This window comes from Sus scrofa, chromosome 10 (genome assembly GCF_000003025.6).
Source record: "Sus scrofa isolate TJ Tabasco breed Duroc chromosome 10, Sscrofa11.1, whole genome shotgun sequence".
Taxonomy (NCBI): Eukaryota; Metazoa; Chordata; class Mammalia; order Artiodactyla; family Suidae; genus Sus; species Sus scrofa.
The window spans coordinates 6,551,931-6,568,084 of record NC_010452.4 but is presented as its reverse complement, the minus strand read 5'-3'; the positions used below and the strand labels follow the sequence as shown (position 1 = coordinate 6,568,084).

Below are 16,154 nucleotides of genomic sequence, written 5' to 3'. Positions count from 1 at the left end.
CAGTAGAGATGGAACCACATTCTTTTTTATGCATTAATACCATCGAGAACTTTTCACTAGTTATATTTCATGTGCCTGCATGTTGCGCGAAGATGTTGTAAAACATGAGATAATGCTACAAATAACAAAGTAGAAAAGCCTGTATCTTTTATAATGATAACAGTCAAACACCAAATGACAGTAACAGGCTGTAAAAAAATGGGATGCAAAAAAAAAAAAAAAAAAAAAAAAGGCAGCAGAGAGGCGTATATCGAGGTCCAGGAGGAGCTAGTGTGTGATTTGAGAGTTGATGTTAAAGCTTTGTTTTATAATTAAGTAATATGTAACACAGGGTCAGTGGATTTAGGAAAGAACATGGTTTTAAGTGAAAGCAGGTTACATAGCACGGGGAAAAGCCATACTGTGTAAGTTTTTGAAGAACCAATACTGCCAAGTAATTATGATGATAACTTCCAGGTTTTGTGTGTGTGTGTGTCTTTTTTTTTTTTTTTTTTTTTTTCTTTCAGGGAGAGTTTCAAAGGAGTTCTGAAGACCATCACTCACATGATATTAAAATCTTGGAGGATGGTTGTTTGTTTTCATTCATTTTTGCAAGGCTACTTAACAGAATTTCATTTCGAATGCTATTATTTGATATGTTTAAAGTACTAACAACCAAACTTTCAACTCCAAGACATTCAATTTCTCAGTGAAATAATCTGCACGGAAGTTTGCTTGAATTGACTACTCAGGGATCACCACATACAAAAATTTCATAACTTTTTATGGTATTGTCTGGGGGTGGTCCCACCACTGTTCGGGGGACAAATCTGGCTGGCCACCTATTTTGATAAAAGTTCTGCTGGAACACATTCATGTCCATTCACCTACATACGTATCTCGTTGCTTTCAGCAGAATCGAGCAGTCGTGACCTGGACCGTTTGGATTATGCCATCAAATCATTTCGTGTACAAGTAAAAAATTTATGCTCTGGCTGTTGGCAGAAGTTTATTGGGCCCTGATGTAGAGAGTTGTTAGGTCACCTAATTAGCCTAGAATACAATTGCAAATTTTTATGTTACTCTATATTGGAGAAGTACAAATGGAAATTACCAACTGGTTGCCAGCATCTAAGAAAGTAAATGTTTACAAGGAGTCTTTGGATTAAGCCATCTGAAATGAATTCTATCCCTACATAACACATTTTGGGGTATATCTGGTTTTGAATATTTCTCCCTGAGTATTCATTTCTGTTTATTTCTGAATATGACTGACAGATTTAACTAGTAGCTAAGAAACAATCTATCTCCAAAAAACTTAGAAGGCATGGCAGTCACAGCTATTAAATACATGGGACAAACAATTACGCACACCTGTGACTACCCTGGTAGCCATGACCCCAGCGCGGAACTATAACATGCAGGTTTATATCCAGATATGTAAACACAAGAGATAGCACTGACCATGAAAATAAATTTTTAGTCTTTCCAACTGAAGGCAGTGGAGAAGTAGGAAATGAACTTGAGAGAGACTCTGCAATTTTACAACAATAATGGCAATCCTTTCTTCCAGGTACACCAGACAAAAGTCAGTTTCTTCATCAACGGTTTGGAAGAGGATAATACAGCTTTTGATACAAGAACTCTAAGTGGTTCCATGGTAGATTTTGCCTCTGGCACTGTGCAAATAGGACAGAGTTTAAATGGTAAGATTCTGACTTCAGAAAATCTTCTTGTAGCCAATTACCTTGTTCCTTGAAAAATGTGGCAAAAATACTATTTTAAAACACTCAGGTGTATTGGTTTCCAAGGGCTGTTGTGACAAATGCGTACCAAATGGGTGGCAGCTTAGTAAAGCAGACTTCACCCCTTTGTAGTTCTGGGGGGCAGATGTGTGAAGGCAAGGATTCACAGGGCTGGCTTCTTGTAGAAGTTCTGGAGGAGAGTCCATTAGGTGCCTCGCTCTTTGGGGTCGCTTCTCACGGTCCTTAGTGTTCCTTGACTGGTAGCTGTATAGCTTCAATCTTTGCCTCCATCGTCATCTGGCCTTCTCCCCATCTCGCCTTTTTTTAAGGACACTCAGGACACTCAGATTTAGGACCCACCCTAAGCCTGCCCTGTCTTGTCTCGAGGTCCTTAATTACATCTACAAGGACCCTTTTTTCAAATAAGATCACAGTCACAGCTTGCAGGTAGACTTATTTTTCGGAGGCCATTATTCAACCCACAATTCCAGGGAATCTTTATAATTAGAACATCTCTGTTATCAGATTTTAAAGGAGGACAGTATGCAATAAACTCTATCTTCTCTCTTTCTGGTTTGGATTTTATTGTAGGGTTAGTGTTAAAGCAGGGCTTAGATAGGAACAGAAGTACTGTTCAGTATGTAATCAACTGGACTGATGGTCTTCATATTTTCCCACCCTAAAAATGGGCTGCATCTTCAGGAAGTGATATGCACATCATATCCTGAAAAGGACAGAGGTTGAATTTAGAATTGCCTTGAAATAACTAACACCATGGTCTATAAAATTGCCCACACTTGAAATGGAAATACAAATTATTCTACACTCTTAAATAATAAATGCTCATTACAAGAAACCCAAACAACATAGAACTCTATAAAATAGAAAGCATTTTCCGTTTTTTGACCTTGAGAGAGAAACTTTTTATACCCTTCCACAATTTTTGTACATATAGCTAGAGATGTGGTTATAAATATAATAATTTTCCAAAAATGAAATTATAGTACATATGCTTTCTCTGAGCCCTCTAAAAATAAATACTTCCCTCCAAATGTTATGAGAAACGTGTCTTGTTAATGTGTCTTCTCGTTTAAAATGGCTGTATTGTACCCAGTTGTATAGCTGTAACAGAAACTTTTAAAATAAGGTCCTATTATGGAACACTCAGGTTATTTCTGATACTTCAGCAATAGGAGTTATTTGGTAGAAAACAGTATATATGTTTATTTATATGTTATATTTGTATGTCTATATATCTCCAGCATGCATAGACACACACATAAACATATACATACATGTGCCTTTGAGCAATTGTCTATGCTTTTCCTTAAGACCTGATGCTTTGGGTCTGTTTGCCTGAGTTCAAACCCCATCTCCCCATTTACTAGCCATGTGACCCGAAACAATGTTTTAACGCCTCTAACCTGTAGTTACCTCCAGTTTAAAATCCTGATGACGATGATGTTACAGTTCCATCGTGAGGATCAAATGAGGCGATGTCATAAAAACAACTACTGTTTTTCCAGCATCTGCTACATAGTAGTTGCTCTCTCTTTGCTGAATGAATGAATAAGTTTGCTTGCATATGCTAAACCATATTGTGAAGTAATATTATTAATGTTACCATACTTATTTCCCTAACATAAATACATAGAAGTTAAATAGCTAGGTTTAATTATGTGGTCATTTTATATTTTAGTACATATTAGAATGATTACCCTAAAGCATACTAACAGATTACCTCCAGAAATGTTGTGAAAATTTACAACTTTATTTAGAAATAGAGGTGAGTGCTTGCTTCCTTAAACACTTAACTGGATACGTTACAAATTATCTAAGATTTTTTCACTTTTTGCCATTCCTGACATTGAAAAATGTAGTTGGATCCTGCCTTTGAATTATTCGGCCATTAGCGAGTTTGGGTAATTTTGCAGATACATCTTTTTTAAGAAAAATTTTTTATTAAAGTGTAGTTGATTGACAATATTGTGCCCATTTCTGCTGTACAGTGTACAGACCCAGTCATATATGTATGTATACGCACACACTTTTTTTCTCATATTACCTTCCATTATGTTCTATCTCAAGAGATTGGACACAGTTCCCCGTGCTGTGTGGTAGGACCTCATTGCTTATCCATTCTGAATGTCATAGTTTGCGTCTACTAACCCCAAACTCCCAGTCCTTCCCACTTCTTCCCCTCCCCCTTGGCAACCACAAGTCTGTTCTCTCTGTCTGCAAGTCTGTTTTGTAGAGAGGTTCATTTGTGCCATATGTTAGATTCCACGCATAAGTGATGTCATCCCACATACATGTTGCTGATTGGCATTTCTTTTGTGAATTCCTTATTCATGTTGTGTGTCCCTATTTATATGCTGGTATTTCTTACTTATTTGTGAAAGCTTATTAATGTTAAGAACATTATGCTGCACATTTTCTCAAGTTTTTAGAAAGTCTGACAGCTTTGCATTATAGAAATGTAAAAATACTTTACATTTTTAATAAAGGCAAAACATGCAATGGAACATAATGCATAAATATTAAAGGTACAACTTTATGAATTTTTAGTCTGTATTTATACCGGTATAACTCATCCAGAAAAGTTTTCAAACAATTCTAATATTTTAAAGAATCCTAGTGAATAGCAGCTCTAAAGGTACACACAGCATAGTGTTGGCATCGACTTCTATCAGCATAGATGAGTCTTGCTTGTTCTTGAACTTTCCTGTAAATTAAATCATGTACTCTTTTGCGTAGGATTCCTTTTCTAAGCACTGTACTGTATCCGTATCATGTGGTGTTACTTCTTTAAGCTTTAGGAAATACCTTTTTCAAAGTGAGTATTCTAACAGTCTTTGAAAATTGCACTTGTTTCACGTTCTCCCCAGTGCTTAGTGTCGTGTCATGTTAACATTTGCCATTCTCGTGTGTGTGTGTGTGGTGCATTTTCTGATGATCAGTGATGTTGAGAATATTTTCATGTGCTTGTTGGTCAATTTTTTAATTGAATAGTGTGTCTTTATTACTTACAGGAGCTCTTCAATATTTTGAATATGGGTTTTTTGACAGGTGAACTTCCAACATCACCTTCTGGGTTATGACTTATATTTTCCTTTTCTTAACGGTATCCTTCAATCAATAAAAGTTCTAAGTTTTAGTGAAGTCCAATTTACTGTTTTTTATTTTAAACCCAATATTGTTTATGTCCTATTTTTGATGTCTTTGAAAACACTGTCATGAGGATACTCTCCTACACTTTATTTTTGAACTGTTACTATTTTACCTCTCAAATTTAGGTCTCCAGTCTATCTGAGACTGATTTCGGGGTGCGGTGTCAAGTAGTGGTCAAGATCCATGTCTACCCACCTGAATATCTAATTGACCAAGAACCATTTTCATCATTTCTCTATGACTTTGCAGCAGTGACACTTTCGTCACAAATTTTATATCCATTATGCGAAGACAGGTTTGTTCCTGAGCTCACTCTGGTTCCAATATCTTAGCCCCCACTTGAGTTACAACATTTAGGTTTCATCATTATAGCTTTCTAAAAGTCTTGATATCTAGGAGTAGTTAATTTTCTAACTTCTTTTTTTCTTTCAAGATTATCTTGGCTATTATATGAATTTTAGAGGCAGTTTTTTTTATTTTTATGGGCGCCTTTGTGTTTATTTTATTTTTATTTTTTTCCACTGTACAGCATGGGGCCAAGTTACACATACATGTATACATACTTTTTCCTCCCACTGTTGTGTTGCGATGTAAGTATCTAGACATAGTTCTCAATGCTACACAGCAGGATCTCATTGTAAATCCATCCCAAGAGCAATAGTTTGCATCCATTAACCCTAAGGTCCCGATCCCTCCCACTCCCTCCCTCTCCCCCCAGGCAGTCAAAAGTCTATTCTCCAAGGCTATGGTTTTCCTTTCTGTGGATATGTTCCTTTGTGCTGTATATTAGATTCCAGTTATAAGTGATATCATATGGTGTTTGTCTTTCTCTTTCTGACTTATTTCACTCGGGATGAGGGAAATAAGTCAGAAATAAGTCCCATCCATGTTGCTACAAATGGCATTATTTTGTTCTTTTTTATGGCCGAGTAGTATTCCATTGTGTATATATACCGCATCTTTCATAGAAATTTTGCTGAAATTTAAACTCTCAACTCAATTTTGGGAGAATAGATAATCCGTAGAACATCAAGTCTTCCAACCAATGCATGTACTATGTTCCTTAATTTCTCCCAGCAGTGTCTTAGTTTTCTGTATAGAGGTTTCATTCATATTTTAAGACATAGCCCCATATATTTCTTGGCCCTTTTATTCATGAAATTACATTTAACGTAGTTTTTGGAGTTTGCTCTCTAATTGTTTTTACTACCATCCATTTTATATTGACCTTAAGTCCAATGACCTTGTTAAATTTTAATTCTGATAGTTATACCATCCTATCATGTATACAGAGTAAGCACTCAAATGTTTTCAAATGTTTGCAGTAAATGCATAAGTAGGCATGGCTTTGGAGTTGTCACATAGATCTTTATAGGTATTGGTATTCATTTTGAAATAATGCAAAATTTTAATTTTTCCCCAATGACCTTAGTTATTTAAAGAAAAAGATATGTTTTTAATATATTATTGAGAATACATTCTAAAGCACAGTGATTGAATTTCCAAGCTCTGGTATCAAAGCAATTTAGGCTGAATTCTGTCTATTTGTGTACCTTTGATCAAAATACGTCTCCTTTTTAAGTCTCAGATTTCTAATTTATTTTATTTTGCTAAGTGATTCATATGGATATTATAAGAATTATATGAGATAGTGTATGTGTAGAATATATTACGTGTCATGTAGTAAGTGTGAATAAGTGGCAGCTATTCTTAGCCTCTTTAAATATCTATTATTGTGAGGCAGAGATAATAACAATTTCCAGAGAATTGTTGAAAGAGGCAAAGAAAAAATGTCTATAAATGACTCTATTGTTTTAATTTGTGTATGCTCTTAGATCAAGCTAAACTTATATGAAGTAATATTTTAAGGAACCTATATATTTAGAAACTTGGTTTGAGTAATTAGTATATTGAAGAATTTTATAAAGTACTTTGCATGCAGAAATTCTTAATAACACATTAAATCTTGTGAGCCTCATTTCAATATTTAATTCCCATTAGTACTTCTAAAAGTGTTTTATTGCACCAAATGTTGCTCAAAGTATTCGACGGTGCCATAAATTTGTCCACTCTACCCTGTGGGGTTGAAATAACCCGCTTCTGTTCTATTTCAGTATATCCTAAATGTTGAATTAATGCTTCCAAAGGACAGTATAGACTGACTAAGATATTTGTTTTTAAACTGAAAAAAAAAAAAAAAACATTTTAAAATGTGAAAAATTTAAAAACTGTGAAAATTTTAGTTTCTGGTTAGAAAACACCTCCTTGGAAAAGGGCTTATGTCCAGTGTTACTTAGGTTTTATTGCACTTTCTCACCTTAAGTTCTGAGCATTGGAGAACTACAGGAGGAAAGGGTATTTAAAAAATAATTTTTATCTTTTTTTCCATCAATTTATAGGTACAGTGGTACCTACTGTATCTTTTCTCTAATTAGAGATGGCAGATAGACTGGCTCATTACTTCTGCCTAATGAGCCGGGCTCCATGCCACCTCTCTAATCAGAAAAGAGATAGGTACAGAATGTTCCCATGGACTTATTATAAATCATTTTCTTTCTCTCGCTTGCTCCTTTTTTTAATCAAAAAATTAAGTCGCTGTCCCCCATACTTTTGTCCACATCCAAGATGGTTTCATTCAGGAGAGGTAATTGTGCAAGAGATGCCTGCGAGCTGAATTAAAGGCGCTCTTGTGCAGTGCTGGGCCGGCTATGTCTGCTCTGGAGCAGACACCACCTCCAACGCAGGCATGGAACTCACAGGCCTGTAGGAAAGCAAGATGGCTTTTCTTTCTCGCTCTGGTGAGGATTCACTCGTCTCCTTGTTTTTGCACCCAGGAAGCAACAACTTTTCACATGGTTGTTGGCTGCTACAGAAACTTTTCTTTGAATCTCATTTCTAACCAGCATAACTTGCTAGAAAAATATGTTGCCAACGACATTTGCTGTTGCTATAGGCCTTGTCTTTGCTTCCCCAGGAAATTAACCAATGGACCAAACACACTTTTTCCCGAGCCCTGTATCCATAGTAGTGGGATATGCGTACATGTAATATGTACATATTAAAGGGGTAATTTGATTTTCTTGGGCTGATTTTTAAATATGCAAACATACCTTAGACCATCCGTATCAACTGCTGTGTGTCAGCTCCTTTTTAGAGCATTTCTCACCGTTGTATGTTCACATCAGTGCCCTCATTTGGGCATAAACCTAGAGGAGTTGTCGTAACAGACGTGTAATTGTAAGCAGTCTCTAATGGCACTGTGGTAATAAACGACAGTAGCCCTCCAAATTTTGAACTTAAAAATACCAATTCACATGAATCAAAACTTTTCAGAGGGAGTTCCCATCGTGGCACAGTGGAAACGGATCCGACTAGGAACCATGAGGCGGCGGGTTCGATCCCTGGCCTTGCCCAATGGGTTCAGGATCCGGTGTTGCCGTGAGCTGTGGTGTAGGTTGCAGACGCTGCTCGGATCCCATGTTGCTGTGGCTGTAGTGTAGGCGGGCAGCAACAGCTCTGATTCCACCCCTAGCCTGGGAACCTCTATATGCCGCTGGTGCAGCCCTCAAAGGACAAAAGACAAAAAAAAAACAAACAAAAAATACAAAAACCTTTCCAGAGCTATTTCCAAACTCCTTTATCAACAGAGTTTTGCTTTCCCTTTTAAATATGGGAGTTTTTATATTATGCATTTAAAAGTGTTTAGCACTTTCTTAAGAAGACACTTGGGGGAGTTCCCATCGTGGCTCAGCAGTAACAAACGCAACTAGTAACCATGAGGACACAGGTTCCATCCTTGGCCTCGCTCAGTGGGTTACGGATCCGCCATTGCTGTGGTATGGGTTGCAGATACGGCTGGGATCCTGCATTGCTGGGGCTGTGGTATAGGCTGGCAGCTGAACTTCCATATGCTGAGGGTGTGGCCCTAAAGAGACAAAAAAAAAAAAAAAGACACTTGGTCAATAAGGAATCAGTGACCATTAAGGAATCGGTGTGTGTCTATGAAAGCAAATACATAGGGAAGAAAAGGATAATCATCTAAAGCTGATGCCAGATGCCCTTCCTTTGCTTGTTATCCACTGTGTGTTACTCTTTGATTCACCTGTTTGTTCTTTCTGGAGTTGGAATACTATTTTTTATTTCTATTAGTGTCCCAAAGTTTAACATTTCTAACCTCAGTGGGGTAGAGAAAGTCAGCTTTCCTTTTGTGTTAGCTGAGATAATGCTAGATTTTTTCTGAATTTTTTTTTCGATTTATATAAAAAGAGTTAGAAAAGTATAGACATTGATGAACTAAGATAGGCAAATGTGGGAGTTCCCATGATAGCTCAGTGGTTAACAAATCTGACTAGTGACCATGAGGTTGGTGGGTTCGATCCCTGGCCTCGCTCAGTGGGTCAAGGATCCAGTTTTGCCGTGAGCTGTGATGTAGATTTAGACGCGGCTCGGACCTGGCATTGATGTGGCTGTGGTGTAGGCTGGCAGCTGTCCCTCCAATTCGACCCCTTGCCTGGAAACTTCCAATATGCCATATGGTCCTAAAAAGCAAAAAATAAAAAAGATTTAGAAAATTAAAAAAGAAAAAGACAGGTAAATGCAGTGGAATAAAGATACAGAGATATAGGAAGAAAGTACACAAAGGTAAAAAGAAATGAAAGATAACATCAATGTTTCAGAGACGTGCGGAAAAGATACCTAGCAATGCTATCAGGACAAGTGGCCAACTATCTAACAAAAATAAAAAGACAAGTTACAATCACATTAAATAAAAACTGCAGATGAATTAAAATTTTAATGGGAAGTATGTATTCATGAGATAGTAGAGGAAAATAAAGGCACATGTTTCCATAATCCTGGCATATTGAAGGTTTTTATTAGCATGATACCATGGCCAGAAACACTAAAGGAAAATATTGAAACATCTGACTAATAAACTGAGAATTTAAAATTCAAACAATACTTATCATTTTGTACCTCGTTTGGCAAGGAATGAAAAGAGAGCTAATGGTAGTGTTGGAAAGAGTTTGGGGTAACCTGGCAAGCTACGGAAAGTAACAATGTGAAAACGGTGTCATCCAATCATTCTCTTTTCAGGGCGCATATCTCAGGAATGTAATTACACAAGGCCTTACATATGTACACAAAAATGTTCACTGTAAAATTACTTAAGGTAGCAAATGATTGGAAGCAGTAAAAGGGCATTGATTAAATAGGTGATATGTATGCTTACAATGGGAAAGGGTATACCATTAAGAGAAATGAAGTATCTATTTTGTGGAAACTTGGCAGCAGGTTCCTGAAAAAAGTATGGGTGTGAAGTATAATATCCTCCAACATGAACTGAGGAAGCACAGATCTGCACTGGAATTTTAACTCTTTGTTTGCAGAAATTAGTATTGCTGTAGTCATTGGTGTCTGAGAAGCGAGGTATGAAATTGAGAGTCAGACAGTTTCGGGGTTGAATCCTGGCTCTGCTTCTTAAAAGCAAGAGACTTTGGCAAAGAATCTAACTCCTCCATCCAATTTCCTGATTTCTTTCCTCATTTGTAACATGTGTTTATATATATAGTTTTCAAAGCCGTTGTACAACTTATGACTATATACTTGGTTTGTGTTTGGCACTCAATGAAATTTTGCTATTGTAAGTATTAATGATGTAATGTTCATGCAGATATTAAGTTTATTGACATTGTGAAATTTAAATATTTTAAAATAATGGTCATGGCCTATATTTAATTTTGGGGCTCAAAATCAAAATTTTCCTAGGGTGAGGAGGAAAAAAAAAAGACATGTTGAATTTAGAGTAGTGATGTACCAGGTGTTGAAAACTGCTGAATCTTGTATAGATAAACCCCATGAGATAATTTCTTTCTTCAAAATTGGTCCTTTCTGGTACTTTTCATTGTTTTGCACACATCCTGAGTTCTGCCTGGTGTTCTTTCTCCTCAGCCTGAGGAACTTCATTTTCCATTGCTTACAGTTCCGTTGGTGGGAAACAAATTCTCTTAGCTCCTGCGAAAATGCCTTCAATTTGTCTTGGCTTTTGAAGGATATTTTCCCTGGACGTAGAAGTCTGCCTTGCTAATTCTGACTTTCTTCAGTACTTGGAAGATTGTTGTTGCCTTGTTCTCTTGCCTTCATTGTCTCTGGGGAGAAATCAACCATCGTATCAACGTTCCCGAGTACGTACGCTATGTACCATTTTTCTCTTGTTGCTTAAAAGTTTCTCTTTGAAGTCCATAGTGTGACTGTGGTGTGTGTGAGTGTAGTTTTCATAAAATTTATCCTGCTTGAGGTTTGCACAGATTCTTGGATATGGAAATTGATGTTTTCATTACTTTTGGAAGTTGTGATAATTATCTCTTCAAACTTCCCTCCCTCCCTTCCTCCCTTCCTTCCTTCTTTTTCTTCCTTCCTTCCTAGAATGAAAAAAGGTATCTTCTCTTCCTCTAGGATTTCAATTGTATTTAGAGCACTAGGTGTTAATCGCACAGATTTGGGGCACATTATGTTTGTTAATTGGAATTTTTTCCCTACTCTATTTTTAGTTTTTCTCTTTGGATATATCTACTGATTTATCTTGGAATTTACCAGTTATTTTCTTTGTTGTATCTTTGCTGCTTTAAGCTTATCTAGAACATTCCTTTTTTTCATATCATATTTTTTCATTTCCAGCGTTGCCATTTGGATACTTTTTTGTAGCTTCTCTTTACAAATTTCCTCTCCTCCCACATATTGTCACAATTTCCACTAGATCTTTTAGTATTTTTGCCATAGATATTTTCAAATACTTGTTTGATATTTCCCTATCATGTCCGGTGACTATTTCCTTTTTTTAAAATAATGGGCCATATTTTCTTACTGTTTCATGTGTCTTTAGACGTTTGTAGTGCATGCCAGACATTTTCTGTAAGGGAAGAGACACAAGTACATAATACTTAGCTCCAGAGAAAAGAACACTGCCGGTTCTGTCAGGCCTTTAGAGTGTGTGTGTTGGGGGTCGGGGGAAAAGAACATCATTAAACATTTCAAGTTGACGAGGATGTGAGCTTTATTTAATTTTTGAACATAATTTAGATCACCATTGGTTTCAGATTTTTGAGGATAGAACTGGAATGGATGCTGACTCTCCGTGGATGGCTCTCTTTGGGACTCTTACCTGTCGTCCCAGCCTACATGTGCCTGCTCTCTTCTTACTCTATAACTGATTCTGCTACCTCTCACTTCTCTGTTAGGGACAAGAGCAGCTGTGTGTGGCACCTCCCCTATGAAAGACTTGTTCCTTATTGTATTTAGTTTCTGCATATTTCTCTGTCCTTTACTTTCTCATGGGTTAAAGATAATTGTATGGCTTAGTTGGCTTATTTTGGTTCTATGATAGCAAAGTGATGGTCTCTTGCAACTTTCTTCACCTGACTCAGAAGTAGAATTTTGACTATTATTACACCACTTACTATGTACCCCTTTTATTTGACCACTTCTATATTTTAACTCGGCAGCTCAACTATGGCTGGTCTGGCATTTTGTTAACAGGTAACACTGTGCCTGTTACCTGATCCTGAGGATTATTTTGGTCGAATTCAGGAACTGACTTTATAGTTAAGTCTTCTAACGTTTCTTGGAGATTTTTGGCTTTTGTGGACCCTAAATTCACCTGATTTATTTACCTTGATATCAGTTTTCTTTGGTTTGCCTGAAATCTGTTCACTACCAGAATTTAAAACCGAAAGTCGTTGAGGATTCTAAACTTTTTGTTGTTATAGTCCAGTCTCAACTCACTAGCGGTCATGTGACTTGACCAAGCAACATTTTTACTTTTTATTTCATTGTCTCCTAGCAGTTCTCTTTGTCAAGAAGTAGTCTTGTAATCACTCTGTATAGCATATAAATTTCTTCCATTTCCTTTCTCTGTCTGATATGTGCTTGTATTTATCAGCTTGTACCCTCCGGTACCCTAAATACAGTAGTCATTTAATCCCTCTGGGATCTTCAATCAATTGATTTGATCAACTTTTCACTGTCCCCCACTCCCCTACTCCTTTGATAGGTGCTATTCCCTTCTTGCTCAGCTTAGGCTTCATGGTAAAATATCTTAATGGCTTTACTGCTCACACCTTGGCACTCCTGCTTTCTTTCCTCACCTGCTAGTATTACCTTGGCAATACCACAGTACTGGTGGAAGGTACCCAACCAGGCTGCCTTATCTCCCTTAAACGTACGATCATAAAATTCATAGATGCCCTGGATACTGCCCTGCAATCATCTACCTTTCCCTCAATCGTTCACTTTCTCTGTCCTCTGACAACTGTGTATACATTTTGTATTCTTCTCCCTTATCCTCTTAGTTGATAGACCTCCTACTTCAATATGAAAAAGTAAAACAAATCGTTAAATTTCTATAGATTCACACTGCTGTATTTACCCACATCTGTTGTACAGTTTAGATCTTATCAAAGATCTTTCCCAGTCTTCCCACTTGCCCCTAAATTGTAAAAATTTCTCATACAGATAGAACAATACATTGTTATTCTCCCATTTAAAATGTTCTCTTGACCTATTTCCTCAATCGTTGTTTCATTACTTTTCTTTTTAAGGAAAACTCCCCCCAAGTATCATCGTCAACACTCGCTTTTAATCCCTCTTTTCCAGTTCTACTGACTATGCTCAGACTTTACCTCATCATGACATTTAAAGTTGTCAGATCTCTGTTGACCTTATATCATAAATATAATCATTAATTTCAGGTCTTTATCTTATGTGACCCATCAACATCCTTAGAGCTGAGATCACACTCCTTCTTTGGTGGACTTTGTTTACTTGGCATCTTAGAGTACATCATCTCCTGGCTTGCCTCTCAAAATTTCTTTTTCTTTTCTTTTTTTGGCCGCCTCATGGTATGTGGAGCCCTTGGGTCAGGGATTGAATCCAGGCCAGGGCTGTGACTTATGCCATAGTTGTGGCAACGCTGGATCCTTAACCCACTGCACCAGGCTGGGGATCGAGCCTGTGTCCCTGCCACTAGAGGGACACTGTTGATCTCATTGCACCAACAGTATCACCATCTCTGAACTTCTAATTAAAATTTATCATTTTGATTTCTTGGTCCTTTATCTACCTGGCTTCTTCGTGTTAGTATCCCAGACCTTACACCTCAGCTCTGTTCCCAAGTCTATATTCACTCACTACTCCCAGAAACATTACCTCCAGTCTTAGAGCCTTAGTTAAATCTAAATGACTTGACTTCCAAATTGGAATCTACCCTTCCCGCTCTCCAGGCTGCATACATCACAGTATCCAAAATCTCTATTTGGATACCTACTTGATAATCTAGAAATTAAACTTATTTTTTCCTGAATTGAAATCCTGTTTTTTTGTTTTTTTTTAAACCTCTCTCTTTGACCCACACAATTTCCCCATAATTTTCTCCATCTCATCTCAGGTGAGGGGGACTTTGTTCATTCATTAATACAGAGCAAAAAATTTGAAGCCGTCCTTGCCAATTCTCTTTCTCTCACATTTGACATCTTATGTGTCAGAAAAAAATCTTGTTGATTGTGCCTTTAAAATATATCCAGATTTTATGTCCTTCCTACTGCCTCCACTAGAATCCTTCCAGTCTGAGTCATGATTTCTGTTCTTACTGGATTGCTGCGTAGTCTTAACTGCTTGCACTCTGGCCCTCCGCTTTATTCTCAACACAGCAGCCAGAGGTCTTCTGTTAAAGATGAGTCAGATCATATTACTTCTCTGTTCAAAATGCTCTGTTATTTCCCTTCCTCGTCAGAGTGAAAGTCACCGTTTTATAATGGCCCATTAGACCTGCATGAGCTGACGGCAGTTCCTTCTCTGCTTCTACCCCTGATTATTGCTTCCTTTGCTCTTTTGTCTCCACCAAACTGGCCTCTTGCTGTTTCTTGATTCTCCGATGCAGCTCTTTGAGCCTCTGAACCATTGGTTATTCCTTCATTCAGTTGGAACTCTTCACCTTCTGATATCTACAGGACAGACTCCGTTATCTGTTTCAAGTCTGGTCACATGTCACCTTCTTAATGAAAGTTTCTCTGCTGCTGTTTAAAATTGCCAACACCAACTCCCCACTTGTGGTCCTCATTATGCTGCCTTATTTTTCTATAGCACTTACCATTTTTAACATGTGACTTTTTTTTTGGCTGCACCCATGGCATGTGGAAGTTCCCAGGCCAGGGAAAGAATCCGAGCCACAGCTTCAACCTGTGCCACAGCTGCAACAACACCAGATCCTTAACCCACTGTGCCAGGCCGGGGATTGAACCTGTGACTCAGCAGCGACTTGATCCATGGCAGAGAAGATGCCTGGATCCCAAACCTACTGCACTACTACTGCGGGACCTCCCATAGGTTACTTGTTTATATCTGTTTTCCCCTCTAGAATATAAATTCTCTGAAGGCAGAGATCTTTCCGTTGCGCTGTTCACTGATATAACCCAAGAGCCTAGAAAATTGCCTGTTACACAGTAGCTATTCAATAAATAATCTGCTAAGTATGCGAATGGCGGAGGACAATGGGTGCAAGATTTTACAGCTGAAATCAGCTTGTCAGCCTCACGTGTTATGGAAGCGAGTGTTACGGAGGTGAGCTGATGAATTAGGTTTGTGAGTGGAAAATGTTCTAAGGAAGTCATTGAGCAGACACTGTGGGTAAAGGAGAAGGACTGAAAGATGTTTCCCAGATGTACCATCATGGGGGGAATAGGGAAGTTGGGATTGAGGGAACGCGTGTGTGCTTGTGAGGTGGGGGGATGCAGCAGAGGAGGAGATGGTTAGTGAGAAAGAGGGGAAGAGAGAAGGGAGAGGGGAGAGAGTAAGCTTAGGGGAATAAGCTTTACGTCATTAATTTGAGGTAGTGAGGAAATAGCCAAGTAGAAATGGCAAAGGGTTATTTTGGACAGGAGCGTGGATTCCAGAATTGATTTAAGGTCTAATGATAGAGTGATAAGGATATTCCTCAGCGAGGGCAGTTTTGAAGCAGAAGCAGATGAGATTCTTGAAGGAGAGAATCGTGGAAAAAAAGGATTGAGCTATAGATGGAAAGTTGGGCAATAGGGATACGGAAGAGAGGCAATGAGGAGGTAGAGATGTGACCCAGCAGGAGCTGGATTTAGGGGACAGGATGGAAAATGTTAAGAAGTTCAGTAACATCAGGCAGCAGGATGTTCAGGAGGGTGAGAAGTTAGAAGACTGAACATCACATTGAAAATGGCCATGAGGGGTGCACTTTCA

At 37.9% G+C, this 16,154-nt stretch overlaps 1 protein-coding gene across 1 annotated transcript in view; it reads left to right on the top strand.

Annotated features, from left to right (window-relative positions):
* The window catches only part of USH2A (usherin), an 837,143-nt gene that overhangs the window by 94,649 nt on the left and 726,340 nt on the right, over positions 1-16,154 (top strand). Inside the window, 1 exon segment of the mRNA XM_021064292.1 lies at positions 1,553-1,685. Coding sequence (XP_020919951.1) covers positions 1,553-1,685 — 133 coding nt within the window.